Source organism: Eretmochelys imbricata, chromosome 3 (genome assembly GCF_965152235.1).
Source record: "Eretmochelys imbricata isolate rEreImb1 chromosome 3, rEreImb1.hap1, whole genome shotgun sequence".
Classification (NCBI taxonomy): domain Eukaryota; kingdom Metazoa; phylum Chordata; order Testudines; family Cheloniidae; genus Eretmochelys; species Eretmochelys imbricata.
Genome location: NC_135574.1, coordinates 200893279 through 200909168, shown reverse-complemented (window position 1 = coordinate 200909168; position 15890 = coordinate 200893279). Strand labels below are relative to the sequence as shown.

At 46.1% G+C, this 15890-nt stretch overlaps 1 protein-coding gene across 1 annotated transcript in view; it reads right to left on the bottom strand.

Annotated features, from left to right (window-relative positions):
• The window catches only part of JAG1 (jagged canonical Notch ligand 1), a 34020-nt gene extending 19067 nt beyond the window's left edge, over positions 1 to 14953 (bottom strand). Inside the window, exons 1-3 of the mRNA XM_077814081.1 lie at positions 14873 to 14953; positions 13788 to 14093; positions 3253 to 3304 (exon numbers count right to left, since the gene is read on the bottom strand). Coding sequence (XP_077670207.1) covers positions 3253 to 3304; positions 13788 to 14093; positions 14873 to 14938 — 424 coding nt within the window. The 5' untranslated portion in view covers positions 14939 to 14953. The remainder of the gene's footprint in view (positions 1 to 3252; positions 3305 to 13787; positions 14094 to 14872) is intronic.
• Positions 14954 to 15890: the final 937 nt, after the last annotated feature.

Sequence of the window (15890 nt, the reverse complement as noted above, 5' to 3'; positions counted from 1 at the left end):
ACGCCCAGTCCACATCAAAAACCGTTTAAGGTTAATAATAGGCACACAGTGTAAAGAACGAAGCCAGCCAGCCAGCCTAGAGACAGTGATCTTGGTCATTCCCTTGATGACATCAGACTTGGGATCTCAAGCTTTGATAAAGAGGTTAGAGGAAACATTAACCAATTGGAAAGTGATGAGGTGGAAGAGAGAAGCCCTCTGAAGATATTAAAACTTGTACTGTGCTCTACACCACAGAGCTGGTAGGGTTCAGGCAGTGTTTGGCTCAGCTGCAGAGCTATAAATGTTTCTTTTTGATTTGGGGTGGTGCAGCTAAAGTTCAAAAAATTTTTCAAGTGTGACCAGCAATGTTGGGTACCCCACTTGATATGCCTTGTAGGGGCCTGATTTTCAGAAACTGCTGAGCACCCACCCTCAAAAGTTAGGCACCATAAGCTGTCCGTGGCCACCCAAATTGATTGGTTGCTTTTTAAGATCTTGGCCGCCAAACATCTTCCAGCTATGGTTTAATTCACATTATGCTGAAGCCTCTTATGCTTGATTTGAATTCATGTGCAACTGATACAAGTAAGCTACAATCGCACTTGGGCATACCCCTTGTCAGCGCTGTTTATTTTATTGATGAAGCAACAGACTGTAGTAGTGAGCTGGAACCTAATCCAGGACAAAGCTAAAAATAACTCTGGGTTAAATCCTGGCCTCAGGGAAGTCAAACTCCCTTGGACCTCAATGGGTCTACACTGCAATTAAAAACCCACAGCTGGCCCATGCCAGCTGACTCGGACTTGCAGAGATCAGGCTGTTTAGCTGCAGTGTAGACATACTGGGACTCTCCCACCTCACAAGGTCCTAGAGCCCAGGCTCCAGGCCAAGCATGAACATCTACACCACAATTAAACAGCCCCAAGGCCAGTGAGCCTGAGTCAGCTGGTAGGGGCCAGCTGGGGTGGGGGGGGTTTACTTGCAGCGTAGACATCCCTAATGGAGCCAAGGTTTCACCTTAAGTGCTACAGGGGATACAGCAGAACAGCTGGTGGGGGAAGACAAGGATACAGAGAAGGGAAGGTCTAAGTCTAGATTTATTTTTAAATGACCAAATTTCCATCAGGTCCGTTATATGCCATTAAAACAATGAACCCTGCCAGAGCAGTGTCCAGGAGACAATGATACTATGCCCTACTTTTTCCAACAGCCCTAAAGAAAAAAGGTCCAGTAGAATTTTATGGAATTAAACTATTAGGGTTTCATAGGAAATGCTATAGAAGCCTACAGAATTTCAACCATTTAAAAATTTTATTGAAAGCTTAGCATTCCCTGTTAAAAATTCTATGGAGATCTCCTTTAAAGTTGGCCAAATCTACTGTCAGCAAGGTGGTGACACCCCAGGAAGGAGGAAGCGTTTGTGCAGTAGGGTCACTTAGATGACCCAATTAAAAATATACAATGGTGAAGCTATTGAGAGAGTTTAATCAGGAACATATGCAAGAACAAGTCTGCACTGGGTCAAACATGCTGTTTGGGCGGGGGGGGGAAAACCATGAGGCAGTTTTCTCTGAAGACAATTTTGCTTCCAGAAGATTAGAGCAAAGAAAGGCTTCATTGTGAAGCTTTGGAAAGTCTGTTTCATGAAAAAAAGATGAGCTCAAATAATAGTAGAGATGGCAGAGATCCAGGCTGAAAAAAAATTGCGATCTTACTGTAAACAAGACCTTCATTTTAAATGCAGGCCTCTTCCATTTATAATTGGACACTGCCAGTATAGCAGCACCTTTAGATATTTTCCCCCTTGAATGAAGTTTGTGCAACCGAGGCAGAAAGGTTCCCTGATCAGTGGTCCTGGACCTCAAATCATGCATGCTGCTCTTTCACAGTGTCATTAGTCACAGCTGACAGGAAGGGACAGCATGGGTGTCACTTATTGGCAGTTTTCATGAGTTTTGTTACGTGAGAACTTCTTAACTTGTGGAACTAGTGGGACTTCTTAGAAAGTTAAGGCCGTTCCTGAATTCTGATCCGTGCAGAGGGATCCCTGTGCCCAGCCACTGCCTCTGTGAGGTCCGCACAGGGGTTTGCCCCTACAGATTGAACTGAAAGAGTAGGCTTTAACACTTCACACACATCTGTGGGTCCCTCTACCATGCTGTGTCTGGAGTCCATTCCAGTCCCAAGCTGTGGATGATTTAAGTAGTTTGTCTTCACAGTTCAAGTGGGGCTCATTGCATTTTGGGGGTGGGAGGGAAGGGGACACAGACGTCAGGATGGCGAACAGGAGGTCTAGTATTTTCTTTGCAACATTTGGCAGAGCATTTCCAACTCCTGGTCAGAAGCAAAACTGCTTATTGTGTTAACAGCAGCATGGGAGTCTTAGGGACCCAGAGAAGGAACCACAATAGAGGCACAAGGCTGAACTCCTAAATTTAGTGATAGTTTTATACAGTGAATATTAACATTTAATTATAGGTATACACACCCCAGTGACAGCTGGATATCAGCAGCACAGCTCACAAGCCATTGGGGTTTATAGCTTCCTCTGACTAGTAAGTAAAGCTGAAACTGACCACACAAGGACAAAGAAATTGACCAAACAAAGACATTCCAGGGGAAGATCTTCCCCCTCAAGCATCCCCCATGTTTCAGCCAACTTTATCAGGTGGTGTCTGCTACATATTTTCAGTTCCTGAATACAAATCCCTAGATAGAGAACCTATTCTCCCCCCCGCCCAAGAAAAACAAGTACTACCACCAGTTTCTCATCATTCATCATTCCAAAATAGTTTGGATAATGACTACGTTAAGTCTCACTGTGGCTTTTATAAAAGTGATGCATAGCCTAGAAAAAGCCTTCAAGGGTGCTTAAGTGACCAACACTTAAATCTCATTGACAGTCAAGAGGATTTAGGTTCCTGGTACTCAAGTAGTTTTTTTAAAAAAGGGGACTTAAGGGGTACAATTTTTAAATGTGCTTATTGCCACTTGGATTTTTCCCCTCCCTGGGGACTGATGTAGGCCGTACCAACACATGTCCTCGCTTATCAGACCCAGACCCTGCAATCTGCGCCGCAGATCCCTGCATTGTGTGACTTCCCTACTTCCTGCAAGGTGCTTTAGAACCACATGCAAAGCTCCAGCAGAAGCCCCACCCTCAATTTGTGAGAGAATACAGTCACAAACTAGCCCCGTTCACATAAAAGCCTTTCAGCAGACAGCTGATTGAGGAGTTTTGAATGAGTAAACCAAAGAATGAATACTTACTAGAAGTGTCATTGCTGTAATCCCATGCCTCAACAAGCAATGTATAGGATCGCTACAAAACAAAATGAATATATATATTAGTACCTCAAACAGACAGCACCTTTAAAAAAAGCAAACATTTTTAATATGCATCTGATGGGAAAAAATAAAAATCAAATCTCCATCTCTCTCGAGACTGTATTCACTGAAAACATAAATAGGCAACAGATTATACTTGAGACAAACATGATCCTCTTGTAACCTCTTAAGTCACCTTATCCACTCTGACTTGAGACCTTTCACCTTGGATTGCTCATCTTTGTCATCACTAATGCATCTTATGTACTTAACCTGGAAGTACAGCTTTTGACACTAGGCTGTAAGTTAGAATTTAGCAAGTTTGGCAAAAATGCACAGTTGGAGGGGGGAAGAGGAGAGAATAATCAACTGCTTGAAGAGAGTTTTAGTTACGAAATTTCTGCTTCGTATTTAATTTTAGATCCCGACATTTTTTCCATCCTGAAAGCCGGGGTGTTGCAAAGATTATTCAGCTTGCCTCGGCAGTGCAGTCTCTAGAGGGCTTTGCTTTTCAGCACCCCTTTGAAAGCTTTGTCTGCACTAGGCCGTCACTGCTCCCACAAGTATCAGGTAACTAAGGCAAAAACTGATGAATCTCCGAAGGGGGCGGGGAGGGAGAGGCTCTGTAAAACAAAGCCTCAGATCACACTATTTGGAAGAATTAGGGAAGCAAGAGAAGTAGTACACACCTGTGTGTCACATTTATAGACAGACTAATCTGCCAATCAGGTCTCTAGCATTCCCATCATCATAATAGTAAATAATCAGCAGCAGCTCCAATAACCAAAGAGACTGCTTCAGGCTGGAAGTATGCCAGGTACTACAGCTAAGCTCCCTTTATCTTCAAACCTGACTCAGGAACAAAAGTCATTAGAACTATCCCCACCTTTATTTGGCTATGTTCTAGCCCGATCCTGTGTTCCCCCCCTCCCACCAATACTGTCATGCTACCAAAAATGTCTAGGCTTACATACAGATTTTTAAAGAGTCAAAAGGTTAAGAATTTAGAAAAAAAGGGAAACAGAGGTGATGGGTTTGATTTAGTCAGATGTCAGTCTAACCTTTTGCAAGGAGGGTGTGTGAAAAAATTATTCACAAGCTAGAATCTTGTGCAAGAGAAGTTGAGATTAGTGAGGTTTATTTTTCACACTCACTTATATTCTTGCCAGCACTAAGTATCAGTCCATTTGTAAAGAGAGTCACATGTAGCAATTAAATACCAGGTTACCGGACACAAAACCACGTTTATAAGAGACTATAGCTGCAAGGTGTAAGCATCAGGCAGACTTCAAAACCCCTCCTGACTTCCCCTCCCCGCAAAAAGTCAAAGCCAACTAATTTCTCACCACTGGACACAGCATGCAGCCTTTGGGGGGGGGGGGGGGGGGGGCGGGAATCTAGTTTGTGATGGACACTAGCTTGGAATCTAGCCTAAATACGTTTCATATTCAAAGCAGACTCAGATTCCATTTCGTCCACTGATAACTGTGGGAAAATGCTTTGAAAAAAGCAAGCAAAGCTGGGCAAGCCAAGACATGTGCCCAACCTTCCAAGCAAAGTATAGATCGGCCCTAACCATTTTTGGTTAATATTTCATCAATAAAGTTACACAATATTTGTTACTGTTCTGGGAAAAGGCTTGCAACTTGGAGAAAATGCTCTGAAACAGCTTTAGAAGGCTTTCCCACACAAGTCAGAGGTAAAAATTCCTGAGACATAATTAAATGTACATTTCATTTCACTTGTGGCATGGCTACCGTCACCTCTCCTCCTCCGTTTAATTACAACACTGCCAAACCCAAAACAGAGAGCGTGACATGTTACAGCAAGCTTGCAAAAATATTATGCTACAACTGAGAATAAATTATGACAACAACTTGCACCATTTCAATAAAGTTAAGGATGTTTTCCTTTTGGCCTTGCATAATTGTTTTGGAAGATGTTCCGTCTAAACTCATAGCAACAGTCCCTGCTTAGTCCTTAGGCTTGTTTACCAACACAATCCACCCTCGAGGAAAGGAAAGGCAGGATCCCTGCTTTAAGAGCTACTGTTGCCACATACCTGTGTAACCAATTTTCAACAAACCACAGGGCTTCACTTAAACCAACACCGAACAGGGCAACCTCCCCCCCCACCCCCCCGTCCAAAAAAAAAAAAACCCTACCTTTGCAAGTATTTTTAAACAGAAAAAAATTTAGCTAAAGAAAGCCACATTTTCTGATTTGGGAGAGAACTGTCATTTCATCCAGTTGGTTGTGCCCTCCCTGACAAAGTGAAAAATTTGTGCTTAAGGAAGTTTATCAATGAGATACTTGTTTTTTGAAACTTAAAAAAGCTAGTAAACCCCCTTAGATGCAATCAGGTGACTGCATTAATCTGACCAACCCATGATAAGGAATTTCTCTGCAAAGACTACACAGTGTTGAGATGTTAGCCTATTTTAAAAGGTGCCCATCATTCCCACTTTACAGATCAACAGTTAAGATATCTCAGGAATGACTACTTACAGCATGGAGGTTTAATTTTTCCCATGCCCACAACTGACCTCTGCACATCTTTGAATAAATATACATCCAGACACAAGAATTCCATATCATGCACCTTATTCCATCAAAGCAAGGTACCAGGCAGCAAATCAGCAGTGAACTATGATGGAGTCACACCCAATTAGCCACTATAAATCTAATCTTGACCAGAAGGCAAAGATTCAAGTCAGCTTTGGTCTCATGCTAGAAAGGAACTTCAAGCCACTAGTCTGCAGAATGTTCACACTTTCACGGTTTAATCAAAACCAAGAACGTGTTACCATCATGGTCACATCTGAATGATTTTACCAAAGCTAGGAGACAGTTAAAATAGCTGGTCTTATGGGTGGTAGTATTCAGAGCACTAAACATATTTATGAAGGTGGATTAGATAGCGAAGTGAAACCAAAGAGTTTTGAGAACCTTAAAGGCAGTTCTAAGCCAACAATCACCATATTTATTCCTGATCTGTAGATGACAGAACCCATGAACTTTCATGGCCCTTTAAATCGGTCACTGGGAGTCACTTGTGAGGGTGTGACAGGATAATGCTGCCTCTTTCCAGATTATTCAGTGCTTTAAGTCACAGCCAGAATGGATGCATAATCCAGGAGGGGTTTAAAAAGCAGAGAAGTCTTTGGAAGAAATAGGTGTCAATGTTTTCACGGGGGACTAAATTTCAAGGGCCAAAACTGAGACATTAAAGAGGCCAGATTTTCAGAAAGCAAGTCCAGAGGACTGTCGGCAGTGGGAAGCAAGCTCCTTTAAAGCCCCCTCCCCCCAAAAAAGTCGTTAGACCCTTTGGGATCTTGGCCCCCCACATGTTGAAGAATACTGATCCAACAGGACAGATCAGCAGAGGAATGTCATTGTCGTTTATGAAGGGATATTCCCCCTTTGGGGGTCACGACTCCTGTCCCAGAGGATTAAGCACCCAAGACACCTGCCGATTCAGTGTTTCACACGCTTCGTGACGAGCAGCGGGAAGTCCGATCTGACTTGTATATGCTTCTCTTCTGTCAAACAGGGAAATCAGGTTAACCACAGCAATGCTCAACCTGTGCCCTGACAGCCACATGTGGAGACAAGTCTGCCTTGCAGCTCCCCACTCGCTCTGCCTGGGTCTCCGGCAGCGTGCCAATCCTTACGCACTCCAGCCTGGAACAGGAGACCTTGAGCTGAGAGCCACAGCAACTCCGCCCATTAGCTAGAAGGGGGCGTGGCAGGGAAGAAAGGAAGAAATGAGGAACTTTTTAAAACCTCCAGGGGGCGGGGAGAGCGAGACAGACAGCCCAGAACAGATTTACAGCTAGCCACAATACCACTTCCTCAGATTGCTCAGCAAGGTTCTCACTGCAGTGCCACATCATCACATGACGACAGAGTCAAGACGACACCACACGAACGCCCGATCACATCAGGGCCATCCCGTTGGCTTCCACTCCATCTGCTGTCAGAGCTGAAGACGACTGGTTTGCTATATTTCACTGGATGGCCCCTTCGGCAGGAGAAGGAAGAGGAGAGAGAGACTCATCTCCTTCGTTGAGCACAAGGTAGCTTGCAAGTTTCTCACTGGGCCTCCCTATGTAAAACATAACCCTACAAGTTTTACTCTATATACCCAAGATGACATTGCACACCACTCAGGTTTTGTTTATGCAGGCAGTAACCTCACCTCCCATAGGCCCTGGCTTTCGAGAATTTCAAAGGTTATATTAACACCCTTCGCACGCAGGGCAGGGTATCTGAGGACCAATCACAATGTGCCCATGGGATAACACACTCAGCTTTTGACAGAGCAACTTTTTGCACCATCTCGGCTCTGCTGAGCGAGGTAAAACACTTTATTGCCACATTAAGAATGGGCCATACAAACAAATGTAACTACATTAGCAGCTGCCAGGAGCCTCTCTCTTTGACAGCACAAGCCAAACTGGTCAAGAACTTCTCTGTGATACAGCTGTCCTCCTCCTGCCAAACGATGAAGGACACAAAATTACCGCTATCCAAACTATGTGTGCTGCATCCAATAAACCAGGCTGATCTCTGATCTGGCAAGCCTGCTGGAATAATGAGTATCCTGTGAATACATAATGTGCTGAAGTTGCCATTGTGTGAAGTCAGTCCATGGTTTGTCTGGGAGCCGAACTCTGCTGAGTCTACTGCTGCTTCCTGTTGCTTGTCCTGTATTAGCATTATTTTTGGATAGGCCCCATTATGTCCTGTAATCCTCACTGCAGTCAGTATGGCCACGCTATTGTTCTTGGTTAATATTAGCAGTCAATGCCTCCGTCTGGGTGGCCGGACTACAATGTATTCTAATCACAGCACTAGAATGCACTAACCAAACAATGCGCCAGAAAAAGATCTTTAAAAAACTATGGCATCTCAATTTTAACAGACTTCAGTTTGGGGAGCAGCAGGGGGGGGAATCTCAGCAGCAGGGTGCAGAATATTACAATAGCATTTTAATCAGTGCCTTATCTGATTACAAGGTTATTTCTTCACAAAGCTCTCACTTGTCACCAAAAAGACCCAGTAAGTAGGCCAAGATGTCAATGGTCACTTTAAACCCTCTCCAATAAGATTACCCACTATTCTTGTCCTTCTCCCTACCTGTTTAAAGCATCCCAGTGATAATTAAATGCACCAGTTACAAAAGGGTGGCAAGGTTAATAGAGAAAATACCTAGTAACCAGCCAAGCAAAACAGTCAGGTTCACACAGAGCAAGCCTGAACAAGAGGCCTTTCTACTTATTACCCAAGTGCATAAAACCTGGGCTGAGCTGGGAAAGGAATCAATGTTTGACTATTTACAAACCACTTTAACTGCCTCTATCCACATTTTACAGTTTCTTCGGAACACAACAACAGTAATGAGTGTAATTGATGCTGTAGAGCAGGGACCATAGAATCACCAGTTCCATGCAGTCACACCACTCAGTTTTCTTTTGACATCTTTCCCCATCTATAAGATGCATGTAGGTTACTGGTTCGAGTGGCATTTACTAAAAGACCCTCAATGCTAGTGATTCTACACTAAGTGTGAATTCAGGGTTTTTAAGAACAATCCTGTTCCCAGTTTGTTTTTAAAAGTGTATTAAAAAACTGTAGCTGAAATCCACAGGTGCCATATGACTTTTAAATTACTGGACTGAGCCTGGGAAAACAGCACCTAGTTTTTATTAAAAAAAAATCTCTAGTCTAGAGACAAAATAGCATCTCATGTAATGAACTGCATCATCAGTTTTAACAGCAATAAGAATTAGTGTGCTTACACTGTAATCTCAGTTCATAATGAAATAAAGGGACATAAGGTTCTAATTAACCTGAGGAAAGCTAGCCCAAAAGATATCAAGTCTTATGCAATACAAAGTCAGATATTCAGCTACATAGGTTATGAGATGACAGTGCCAAATTATGATATCTAAAGAAGCTTCCATATATATATATATATACATATGTGCGTGTGTGTGTGATATCTAAAGAAGCTTCTATACACACACACACATATATATATACACACACACACACACGCTTTAAGGAGGGCTACCCTGGGCCCATTCAGCTCCCACCGAAGTCAGATAGAGCAAGCCTTTATTTAATCAAGAACAAACTAAAAGTACCTACATACAAAAAATAGTTAGTGGGACTGATTTACTTATGGACGGACTACGGCTATAGGCACTGTAATAAAATGGATTCACACTGAAGGTGAAATCCAAAACTGGACTGGAACATAAGCGTCCCTAAAAAAGTGATAGATTAGGAGTGGAAGAGGTACCTTTTAAAAACACATCACTCCTCTACATTCCTAGGAAAGGGTTTGAATGTGGATGCCAGTTATTTTCCAGAATGTCATTTAATATACACACTCCATTTTGGATAATACCGCCCATTCAAACCATGGCACTCAGATGGGGAAAAATACTGTTTACCAATAATTAAAGTGGTAAACGTGTTCCAATGTTGATATATTCTTCTTCCTTGGACAGGGGCACTACCTAAAATTAGGGATGTTGATATTACACACGTCTGTTAAAACCTATAACCAGCAACAAACAACAAAAAAAGTCTTTATATTTCTGGCTAGTGTCTACTAGAAGAAAATATGTAATGCCAGTTCAGAGTGTTTCTTTCACATCTTCAGGAACAGGCATAAATTTTGTTGATAAAAAGGACAGACAGCTAGTGTTTTCTTAGCCAAAGGGTGAAATCCAAAATTTTTCTTTAAGTTTTACAGTGAAGCAGTTTAGAGGTTTTTGCACCTCAGATTCTTGGTGCCCTGACACAATTTGCCCACGTTAAATGATTACAAGGATCACAAATTTTTTTGAAATCTGATCTATGGACACCATAGAGGCTGCCAACTTTGACCTGCCTCATGGTTACAGCCTCAATGAAGCCGAAGGTAACTCTTTGCATAAACACAACATTAATGCTGAACTTTGTTTGCTGAATGAACGTAGGGCTCCTTTAAAGCATGAGAAGCCATGAGATTTTGCAGTCCATTTTGGAAAACGCCATTCTTATAACTGATTCTAAATTAATCCTTTTGGATTTTGACTGACCATTTATGACAGCCGAATTATGCTCAATAACCTGCAAAGACAAACTTCAATGTAAAGAACAAGGAAGATTTTGGTTTGAAACTTCCCTATAGGTTTCATGGATGTACAAAGTTCTGAAGAAAGTTCCTGGTGCCTTAAAATGAACTGTTGTATTTAGCTAAAGTATAGTTGTATTTTTAAAGAAGAACTGCAATTTGCACATTCTTTGGCTTAGGGCTGCAGGTGCAGCTTTCTGGATGTACTCTTTATTTCCTTCATGCTGGTCCACTGCCCTGTTGCCTAGCAACTTATTCAAGCCTCCAATCACTTAAATGAATTTACAGCTCACTATCTCCACTCCCATTACTCACAAGGGTACATATCAAAACCTACACAACAGCAAATCATGCAATGTTCTTAGAAGGCGAGTTCCAGCTCTTCAGATCTACATTCGTTTTAGGAACTGAATCTAAGAATTAAAGTGATCAGCGCAAACTTGGATTTTTGTTGTTTTGTTATTTTTAAAAACACCCTGCCTGGTGCATAAAAATCTTTACAGATCTAAAAACATCTTAACTATTTTCAACACAAGACACAGAGAAGCAGTTTGGCATAGGAAAAAAGATGTCAAAAAAGTGTAGTCAAGGCAACAAGGCTTCCTGATGTTACTCACTAAAGCAGGAATGTCCAAGAAAAGCCCTTCCTCAAACAGAAAGATAACAGAACTGATGCATATTCAGAGGCTACTATGAATTGCCAACTGGCAATATGATTAACACTTAGCTCTGCCTTCTGTTAACCTTCAATGGAATTCTCACTTTGGTGTATACAAGTCAAATCTGTATCTGACAAATCGTTACAAGACAAACTTTTGTCCTCACGCTTAAGATAGGGAGAAAATAGCATTTTAAAGTAATCATAAATGTGGTAATTGAATGGAGCAGGACCAAAGTTTCCATTTCAGAGTTACATTAGTACCACGTTATAAGGGATTCAATATTCTCTTCGTATCTTTAAAAAAAGATTAGGGTCTCTTGAAATGTTTGGACTAAAATTAGAGATGCAAACTAAGAGCTTTGCCACATTAAGTATTCCTTTGTTCAATTGCTTTAAGAACCACAGTGGCCAGTAGTAAACACCATTTCCCCATGGAAGCGAAAGCAGGTTCGATAAGTGAACAAATAGGTGATCAGTCTTAGAACAGCTTGTTTTCTTTGGGGGGCATGAAACAGTTACAGAGTTCTAGCATAGGAGTCAGCACTTCTAACTTCACACCATCCAAAAGACTTTTGAGAGGTGATGGTGCAAAGATGGGGTTCTACTATCCTGGGATTCCCTGGCTTGATTAGATCCAGCTAACAGGACAATGGAAGCAAGTCTTTCACTAAGTGGAGACCAGCTTAATACATGTAGCCAGGGTTGTGGTTGGTTTTTTTTAATGCCTTCAACTTTTGCACATCTGTGAACAAGTTACCAAAAAACTGAACACACTTGAGAGTGTTTTTAAAAAAAACACGCAAGATAAAAACCAGCCTAGATCAACCCGGCCTCTGTGAAAACGTCAGAGCCCAGAGCAGAAGCACCACAGCCCCTGGCAGTACTTAAAATACCACCGATTTTTACAAAACCCTTGATCCCTTCAATGGGATATTTGAAAGGAGATAAAACTTATCAATTTTTTTTTTAAAATAGGGCTTACACTTCCAAACAGTTGTGCAAACTATACTATCGTACTTTGTAACGCTTCAGAACATGAAGCGTTTATCCCTGCAGCCTTCAGTTCCCGGGGGGGGGGCGGGGAGAAACGACGACGACAAAAAGCCCCAACCCGACACTCACTAAAAGCAGGTAGGAGGCAGCACAGGCCATATTCAGAGCACAGGGCTGGCTGCCTGCTTCGAGATTATGGAGTCCGTGCCTGCACTACAACCAGAGGGAGCGGGCGGGACCGTGATGGTGATCCAGGGACTCCTTGGGTTCTTATCCCATGCGGGTGGGCCAAGCTTGGGAGAGGGTGAGAAGCGGACACAGGCTTCAGTCTCACCAGCAAGGGTAGCGGCTGGGGCTGGGAACGGACACGCCCTCCTCTCCCAGCATGCAGTTAAGAGCACTTTACTTTCTTTCCTTGCAAGGAAGCCCAGGTGCCCAAGGTCAGACTCCTAAAACCATATTAAGGCACCTAGGTTAGAATGGCCTGACCTTCAACAATGCTGAGCACTCAGATGGCCCAGTGAAGCTATGTTTGCTCAGCAACGGGGGGGGGTGTGTTAAAGGGATCTAGGCTTTTTGGGGGGGGGGGGCGCGCTAAGTTTAGGCACCTAGCTTTGAAAAGCTTAGCCAGTTTAGGAGACCCTAACAGAACTGGAGTATACACATTACAGGTATACAGCAAGAGGAGGGGTGTTGTATAGACAGCTGATGTACTCCAAGCAGTGGTTTCATGACCCATTTGGAAAACTGACTATATTCAGGGCTTAAATTCAGCCACAGCTGTCAGGAGCTCCAGTAGATATTCTCAACCCCCCGGAGTTTTCAGAATCACAGCATGTGGGGGGAGGGGGAGAGAGTTCATGGGGGGCTCCGGGAAACACTCTTGAGAATTTAAGCCCCGATCCTATTAAAGCTTCCCAGTAAGAGCTAACAGCAGTTCTAGCAAAGCACATGGCCCTGGGCCCCACCTCCTTGTGGTCTCTGCCCTGCCACTGAGTTTGCAAACACAGCTGTTGGGGGAGGGAGGGGTGCTGGGAACCCAGGAACATGGAGCCAACTATCCAGCGGTGGGGGGGGGGGAGGGGGAGAAGAGAGTCCAGTGTATCAAGGTGGAAAGTTAAGCCCAGGCTCTTTTCTTTATTTAGCTTCTGGAGTCTGCAAGTGCCTCGAAGCCGGTAACAAGATTCCCTGGGAAGTTGGCAGCTAGTTTGCAAATAGCAGCAGCAGCAGCTTCCATCAACACCAAGGCCTGCAATGAGATGCCCCTTGGGGAAAGCAGGCAGCTTCCCCAAACACTCCCAGGGAAGGGAGCCAGGCATGACACACACTGTTCACATGGGATCGCTGGACAGCCCGCCACTCTTTTGGCGGCTGCACAAGCCTTAACTGGCAAAGGGGGGGGAGTGAACTTCTGACCTTACAACTCTTAAGAGCCTTATTGGTGCTGTAAAGTGCAGCGATCCTGGGTTCGCTCCTCTGACCCACTGAGAGCAGGAGCTGATTTGAAAGGCACTAACAGGGTTTGCTTAGGGGGTTCCCTTCCCTCTTTGTAAAGAGAGGATCCACTCCCCTCTCCCCGGGCCCCACACTGACTTCACAAGCCCCCCACGCCCATATTACAACTCAGAGAAAGGCTTCCATGCAGAGCACCTGGGAGCACCCCCTCCCCCGCGCAGCACGATATTGACTCACCGGCCAGGCAAAGCTGAACGGGAGAACAATCCGGTTCCTTTCGTTATTCCGGTTGTACTTTAAATTAAAGGTATTTCCTCCGATGACAGGCGTAGATCCGGAGCCGAAGCTGCAAGGGCCGCCAGCAGAGACCCGGGATTGATACTCCTTCAGGCAAACTTTAAAATACGTATCACACTCGTCTCTGGTACACTTTCTATCTCCTGGGTTTCGGGGGCCATCGCAACAATTCCCATTTTGCAATTCGCCATTGACGTTTTGCATGGATAAGATCTCCAGTTCGAACTGTCCGGACGCTCGAGTCACCTGTTCGCCCCAAGACAGGGAGGGAGAGAAAGGGATCACTGGGCTGTTTGGCTGCTTTAAGCGGCTGCAACCAGAGCGCGAAGGCCGGGGGAATTCAGTCCCAAACGGAGGGGTTTTGAAAGCGAGTTACGCACACCGCCAAGCGCCAAACTTGCAGCTCCCAGATCATCGGGAGGGCAGGAGAGCAGAGCCTCCTCTCCACCGCCTGCCAGGAGCGCTGCAAAGGAGACCCCCTCCCCGCCCCCGGGGAACCGGGACCCCGGCTTTCAAAGCCTTAAATTGGGTGTGCGTATCAGGTCGGTCCAACAGGGACATCACAACCAGGTGCCACCCCTTGGGTAAACCGCGGAGGTTTTTAAAACGCCTCCAAAATTGATCCGCACGGAAGTCTCGAGGGAAGAGTGCCCTGAGCCTGGTTAATAAAAAAGAATTCGTCAGGAGCAACTTGCACCAATTAAGGGGCTTTAGAAAATCAAAGTAGGGAAGCGTGCAGCAATTGCATCTTGCTGAAGGACGGACCCCCCCCCCAAGCTAGGATTAAATCTCACTAAATGAGTCCAAAAACACCTTGCCTGCAACACTTGCGCGTCGTTTAAGGATTTTTTTTTTGGGGGGAGGGGTTGCACATAAGGGGCCCCTGCACAAAGGGCGACGCGGGGACCGCCGGAGGGAGCGCCCCTGCCCGCCCGGGGCGAAGCGCAGCGAAGCCCGGCTGCCGCGTAAGGAAGCGGGGGCTGGCCCGTGCCGCCGCAGCCCCCGGCGCGCGGGCGCTCACGTACCTTTCCCCGCAGGCAGAGCAGGGCGAGGAGCAGAGGGGCGAGGGCGGGTCGCCTGGGTAGGAGCATGCCGCCTCCCTGCACGCCGCCGCCGCTCCCGACTCGCAGAGACTCCGCCGCGGGGAGCGTGCACGGGTGGCAAACGCCGCCGCCGCCGCTTTTCACCGGCTCCTCAACAGCGCCCCGCTCGAGCCCGGCAGCCTCTTATCCTCCCGCGGCCGCCCTCGCCTTTTCTTCTCTTGTCTTTGCCTTTTCTTCTCTTTTCTATGGCGATTATTCGGAGCCTTTTCTTCCTTTCAAAGCACCGGCCGCCGCTCGGCTCAGGGCAGCACAATGCGGCCCCCCGCCCTCCCCCCCGGGAGACACATGCGACGCGCCCAGAGAGAGGGAGCTGGAAGCCCGTCTGGGAGCCCCGCCGCCGCCGGCCCGCTTCATCTATCCCGCGGCCGCGGGAGGGGAAGCCGCAGCCGGCGCATGCGTCTCTATTAATATGCATGAGGAGGGGGAGGGGGTGGGGGGGGTGTGTGTGGGGGGGGGGGGAGTGGCACCGCCTGGTTCCCTGGAGGGAGGGGGGGAGGGGAGAGCGATAGCAGCAGGGGTGGGGCGGGAGCTGCGCGGCAGGTGAGAGCAATGGCCGCCAGGTATGGGGGGGGGCGGGCGGCGGGGGGGAGGATAAGGATGAGCTGGCCACAACGAATAGCCTCACGCAGCGGGCCAGCGTGGACGGGGCTTGCAGCAAGCCAAGGTGTCTCTTGCAGGAGGGGGCGATCAACGCCCCAGGGGCTGCTGCCTGCAGCCGGGACCGGGGGGTTGTTAACCCTTTCGGGTGCAGCCCAGGGGGCTCAGTCCCATCCCGCCCCCCCCCCCCCCCCCGGCAGCCAATGCAAAGCGCAGGCAGGGTGCGGAGCCCCGCCGGGAGGAAGAGGGCTCGGAAAGCCCGCTCCCTGCTGAAGCCAGGTAGCGGATCCACCGCTGGCCTTAGCAGCAGCCCCTAGGCAGCGGCAGGGAAGTGATTTCAGGC